This window comes from Oculina patagonica, chromosome 9 (assembly GCF_052425735.1).
Source record: "Oculina patagonica isolate OP01 chromosome 9, crgOcupat, whole genome shotgun sequence".
Lineage (NCBI taxonomy): Eukaryota > Metazoa > Cnidaria > Anthozoa > Scleractinia > Oculinidae > Oculina > Oculina patagonica.
This window is the reverse complement of record NC_135766.1, coordinates 24,025,012-24,031,629: the sequence shown is the minus strand read 5'-3', so window position 1 is coordinate 24,031,629 and position 6,618 is coordinate 24,025,012. Positions and strand designations below refer to the sequence as shown.

At 40.9% G+C, this 6,618-nt stretch overlaps 1 protein-coding gene across 1 annotated transcript; it reads right to left on the bottom strand.

Moving 5' to 3' along the window:
* Nucleotides 1-327: 327 nt before the first annotated feature.
* Nucleotides 328-4,911, bottom strand: LOC144665945 (uncharacterized). Its single transcript, XM_078527226.1, has 3 exons — nucleotides 3,415-4,911; nucleotides 2,372-2,403; nucleotides 328-1,669 (listed from the first exon to the last, which is right to left on the bottom strand). Exons 1-3 carry the CDS (start codon nucleotides 4,858-4,860, stop codon nucleotides 1,525-1,527), a joined length of 1,623 nt encoding a protein of 540 aa, XP_078383352.1. The 5' UTR covers nucleotides 4,861-4,911; the 3' UTR covers nucleotides 328-1,524.
* Nucleotides 4,912-6,618: the final 1,707 nt, after the last annotated feature.

Below are 6,618 nucleotides of genomic sequence, written 5' to 3'. Positions count from 1 at the left end.
CTGGGTGGAGAATGGCACTTGCTCAAGAACACACACAGTGACCCTGGCCAGGGCTCAAACCCGGACTGCTCAATCTGGAGTCCAGCACTCTAACCATTTAGCCACCGCAACTCCACTTAGACAATTGGCGGTACAAAAGTGGCCAATTCATATAAAATTTTTGTTTGATTGGTTGCTTATTGCTGTAGAGGTCCTGTGTGGAATATTTCGAATCTCAACGGAAATCAGTCTTGCCACAAGTAAATAGCAAAATGCAACCAATATAAAGAAGCAAAGAAACAATTAGTTAACAAGAGCATAAGATTGAACAAGACATCAGGCTGCCAATTTATTTAAAAATATATAATTTCATTATTTACAGCACAGATTAGTGTAAATTCACAGCGAATGAATTGTATTGCTTACGCACTGCTTACAATATAATATATTAAATGATTTATAATGAGAAAACAATGATTTGCAGTAGCTTTTTCCAATTTCATTATGTGTCAAGTTATGGCACTGCGACTGGCATATTTGTAAACTATGAGCGGGCGTTATCATTAATGACTATTTGTCTGGGGGCAAGGCAATAAAGCCATTTTTCTTGTTTGCTTTCTATGCTTTTGAAGTGAAAGTAGGGCTTTCTTGCCCCTTGCATGCAGATCAAAATAACATAGCCAAGGAAATTATGGTAAAATAAGATATTGGCCATTACCTTGTTCAAATAGTTTTTTTTTTTCTCCTACTTAAGCCACTCCCCTCATGGTTCAAAATTATTAACAAAATTTTCATTCAACCTCTTCATCGCCTGTGTAGCTGGCAGGACTTCATGCACAAGTGCTTTTTTCAGTGAGCAGTGAAGCCACCAGGGGATTGGTGAGGAGTCAAGTTAACATCCAGCATCTTCACCGCTCACCCACTTTGCCTGTGATTTCACTTGCGCCCCTTATTATTCCCAAGTCTTTATTAGCTATCCTGCCAGATACGCAGACTACTGGAAGCCGTAATTGGACAGCAAGATGGTCATTTCTTTTCACCGCCGCATTATCTTCATATTCTACTTCCTTCTCTCCTATGATCCTCATCTGTGTTATCTGGAGGCTGGTATGTTTATGTAAATAATCTGTAAACAGCCATGTTTCAAAGGCTGGATTTTGCAAAACTTTTGTTCCAATAATAGTAATATAATAAATTTCTTATTTACAGACTTTGGCATAAACTATTACTGCACATTTTTCATATGCACTTATCATTTCTGTCAATTTTTTTTTTGCTCTACCAGCTTGTCACAATGCCGTAGTGCTTGTAAAAATATACTGAAACAGTTTTACCACACTGCCTTGTCTAGTAATAAAGACAGATAACATAATTATTATCACTATTGAAGATGTTACAAACACTTTGTGGAAAGGTCAGGTTCCATACTAAGCTGGCATGGCTAAGCTTACTAATTAAAATATACTTAATGATGGTCGTGATAAAAAAACCATTTTGTTTTGTGAAAATGTTTATATGGTAATATAGTTTTTTATTTACTTATTATTATTTAACTGGAGTTTTCTTTTTCTGTCTTGCGTGTGAGCTGGGTTTGGATGCATTTTGTCTCTTTTCCCAGAGATCAGGACGATATGTCGTAAATTTCTCTCTTGTCACCTTCTGCACCATGAACAGCGGAGCCTTTGCTGTACTAAAGTGAAAAAAATAACCCAAGTGTTAAGATACAGGCCAGGTAGGCAAGGACGGGAGATGCAGTGGTGAGCCTTATGGTGAGTGCGCAGGATTTGGGATTGAGTGCCCTAGGTTTGAGCCCTGGCCAGGGTCGCTGCATTGTGTTCTTGGGCAAGACACTTCACTCTCACAGTGCCTTTCTCAAAAAAAAAACTATTCAGGTGTAAAAACGTTCCCCCCCCCCCCCAAAAACCGCGGCGGAGAGTCCTGGTAAATTTAATGCTGGAGGTAACCCTGTAATGGACTAGCATCCCATTAAGGGTGGAGTAGAAATATTCCTAGTCTTTTAATGCTGTGGAAACTGGGACAAGCTCTGGCCTGATGGGCCACTAGGCTCAAACACAGACTTTACCATGTAGGCAGGCTGAGTGGGCCCTGTGCATGTCACCAATCTTCAATAAGGAATAGGGCATACAAGTCCACAGGATAAAAATCCTCAAATACGAGTTGAAAGACCACTTCTACAACTTGATGACAAAAAGATGAATAGTTCGAGTTATACAGCTGTAGTTTTACACCTGTAGGTGAAAAATTTCTCATCTCTTAAAAAGGGATGAATTGAAAATGTGAAAAGCCATCTGTTTCCAAGGACAGTCGGATATTTTTTGTTCTTCTTTTTTTTAGCAGGAAACATGAATAAGAAATAATTTCAAAAACTTACCCATCTATTCTATCTCTCTGACTTTCATTCACCTATGAATAAAAAATATAACTTCTATTAGACGTCTAACATGTAGTAGTGCCACTGCAAATTAACAGAACAACAGATAATTTGTTTCATTCTGTACATTGTTGATTAGCCTGCCCTGGGTGGAGGGTGTGCACTGTGACAATTTATCCGGATAGAATATTTTTTGTACACTCCCGGGGTGGGGGGAGGGGGGGTTCTCCCCAAAATTGTGTTTGGGGGGTGCACTGCTGAGTCTCAGAGACCTTGGACCTGTTCCAGGGAAAATAAGGTAAATTTGCCTCCCTGTTTCTATCAGTCAAACATTGGAAATATTCCTACCTCGTTCCATGCAGCGAAGGAAAGAAAATATATTGATATAAAAAACACTGGAGAATATCACAAAGTGTACACGACTTTGTCTGTGGAATGAAAATCAAGCGACAAGATTCTGGGGAAAAATCGACCCTGTTTCAGAGAGAAAGGCTGAATTCTATACCCTGTTCCAGAGTTAAGGAGACAAAAAAGCATACCCTGTTGAGTGGTACATACCTGTAGAGTCCATATACAGGAGTACCCACACCCCTCCCCAGGGTACACTTTGGCAAAATGTCAGACAAGTTTGGTCAAATGACATCACATTCTGTAATGACATTGCTTTGGACCAAACACTGAAAACTGACTGATAGGCAAGATTTAAATTACTCTATAAAGCTACGAGTTAACTCCCCCTAAAAAAATGCCAAAAATAAAATATAAAAAGAATCCCTTTAAAAAACCCCACAGCAAAAAAAAATTCTTCCCCCCCCCCCTTGGACAAAAAACTGAAATCACCAGTTTCAGCACCTCCCTTCCAACTTCATGATGCAAATAGTTTCCCAACCTCGTTCCCAGGGTCTTTCTCTCCTGCCCCCAAGAGCGAGAGAGAATATCACAAAGGGGAAGAGAGAGACCCTGGGAACGAGGTTTATAGTTTCCAGTGGTGCTTTTTTCTGCAGTAAATTACATGAACTAGCCCACTGAATAATCATACTTACAGTGTCTGTTTTTTTCTCCCATACGATTTCATCTTGAGAAGGCTCCTTAGACACAGCACCCAGTCTCAGGGGTTTCTCTATAAATTTGCCCTCTTGAGGTGCCTGTGTTAAACCATTGGCAATCTTAGCAAGAAATTCCCTCAAAGTACTCTCGAAGGAGGCTAAACCGTTTTCTTTACATGAGTTCTCTCCAGTTTGCTTTTTCAACTCCATTAATAAGGCAGAAGTGTATTTTCTAAGTGTTGACATGTTGTCCTCTCCACTAGAGGAAGTGCCTATAGGATCTCTGTCTGTACTTTGCTCTTCTGACTTCACGGTGTCAGATACCACACTTGAAGTCAGATTATCTTTTGAATGTCCATTCATTGAGTTGTACTGATTTTCTTCGGTGTGAGATTTTTTCTTCTTCAATCTTTCCATAGTCTGCTCGAGTTTGCAACGATAGCTGCCTTCCAATTCTTTAATCTTGTCTTCAAATTGTTTAACTTTAGCTTGCAAATTCTCTTTTTCGCTAGCGAGCTCTTCGTTGGTCCGGCCTGAAATCTCCAGCTTTTCTTGTAGATTAACGATTTGAATCTGCAGTGCATAAGAGGATTTCTGATCTTTCCTCTGCAAGCTGCGTGACTTGATCTGATAATCTTCTAAGGATCGTCTTTCTTCAACCAGTTGGTTGACTCGGTTCTCACGGCGTTGAAGTTCTTTATTGGCGCTGCGTAACTGATGCTCAAGCTTAATTACTAAGTCTTGAGATTCTTTTCCTTGCCCTTCTAGTTTAGCTTTTTCGCTTTTTATCCGTTTCAAATCCGTCTCGAGTGCTTGAATAGTCGCTACACTAGCGTCCAAGCGAGCCTTCACTAAAGCAAATTCACCCGGTTTTGTTGCAGGTAAAACCGAGTTGACTTCAAGTCGTTGCTTTTCATGTTCCAACTCTCTAATCTTCTTCTCGCTGCTTTGTAGCTTTCCTTCAAGTTTTGAGATGTGGCCTCTTAAGATATCCATGCATTCTTTATCATTGCGTCTGAGGTCTTCCTCTAATTCCAACTTTAATTGGAGGGTTTTTACTTCTTCTTCAAGCTTCGCTTTGTCTTTCTCGATCACCGCTTCCTGTCGCCTCAAGCGAAGAATTAACTCTTCTTGCCAAGCATCGCTTCCACTGGATGCATCACTTAGCTCAGTTAAACTAACATCGGCGTTTTCTACACCCTCAAATCCACTCCGAAATCCGTTCGAAAAGGAGCAATCAACTGCGTGATTTGGCGATCTTATCAGCGACCGACCTCCTTGCTGGTGAAAAACAGAACTCCATTCTGCCGAAAATGCCGACGAGTCTATCAAATTTTCTTCGATTTTCAGTTCATCAATCTTGCTAGGCAATCCAAAAGAGAATCCATTGTAACTAGCCGATCTCTTCATCGCATTTCCCCGCAGTTTCGCTTGATCCGTCATTATACTGCCGACAAGCAACTTGTTTGAGAAATGTGAAGCGAAGCAGAGAAACTCGAGAGCTCGCGTGCTATTTTTAGCTGCACGACAATAGTGGCAGGGATGAGAGGGTGAGTAGGTATCTTATAACACGGGAAGTGCTGGATTCTTTTTGTTTGCCATGATTTTTTCAAAAAATTAGAAAAAAAAAATGGAAAGGAAAACGAGGGTATTTATACGCAACTGAAGGCATGTGTTTCCATATTAGGGACGGACAGGAGCTCCTGGGACGGACCATTAAATTTTTGAGGAGGGGGGAGGGGCTGGGCAGGGGCTGGGCAATTACGAAAAAAAATTCTTGCACAAGAAAAGTTTGAGAAAAATCCCCTGCACAAGTCAGCAAGCCCTACCTACTTAACATGGATGGCGACAAAAAATCTTGCAGTGGGTTATGTTGGAAAAAAAATTCTATAAAATACCAATGTTGAAAAAAAGATCTCACTCAGATGCCCAGGCCCCTTCGGTCAAAAATTGAATGGTCCGTCCAGAGCCGTTCTCAGTTATTTCATTTTGTTATCTTTTCTCAGGGCCAAAAAAGGGAGTGGCTGGAGCCCTATTTTGTAGCTGCTTGTAACCCTAATATTATTTTGCTGCAGAGGTTATGCACCTATCAATGTTAAGCCGCTGGGGGGGGGGGGGGGGAAGGCCGGGAATCCCGGGATTAGGCGGGGGATTTGACAGCAATTGTTTGCCCGTGGTGGGGACTTTTGACCGTTTTAATGGACTTTCTTACAACATTTTATTGAAGTTAAGTGACTCTTTTAACCATCCACACATGCCCTGGGGCTGGGCATTTGATCAGAAAGTCTCAGCTAAGTTCAAATGCCCGGCCTATGCCCGGCCTCCCCCCCCCCCCAGCAGCTTAACATCGATACGTGCATTATTGGAGCAGCTCTGAAAACATTTGCCACTGCTCCCATAGCCCTGTGGGGGCCCAGAGCCCTGGAACCTGGCCTTTTAGGGCCCAGAACCCTGGAGCAGTAAACCTGTTTACTAACTGCTGGTCACATGTTGTGGATATTTTCTGTTTTCCTCAGCCAATTTCACCGAAAAGATGCCATTGGCAACTGTTCAGAATCATGAATTAATAACGTTTTTGAGAACATCCTTTCAATTTTTCCTCCCATTTTTCTCAGTTTTATGTCAGTCTTTTTAAACTTTTTTCAGGTGCAATCAATGGCAAAAATAACACCTCTACTGTTTTATTTGGACCAAAAATCCCAAAATTTTCTTTGTTCGCAGGCTAATGGAACAGCAATTCCAGAAAATCCATTAAGAAATCATTGACTATAAGGTAGTTCTTTTATTCTGTGGGGGGAGGGGGGTTTAATCAGGTATTCAAAATGATACCCTATTATAAGAACAGGTCAATTTTTTAACCCCCCCCCCCCCGTTTTGACTGCTGATAATTTTAAACTTTCGTGCATTCAAAAATATTATACCCTGTTCTAGGAATTATCTTTTAAATAGAATACCCCATGCTAGATCAGGATCTCAAAATCACGGCACGTTGGGCGGCACATACCCATATAGGTATTTTGGGTGAGTCCCCCCCCCCCTGGGATTCTAGCAAATGGCAATTACCCACTATGTCAACAAATATGCAAAGTCTGAACGACTTAATGCTGTTATGCAAGCTCTTACGTGTATTGTGAAATTCTAACATGTTCTCAATCTTAAAAGAATTAATGACAAAGTTCAAGGAAACTTTAAAATAAAATT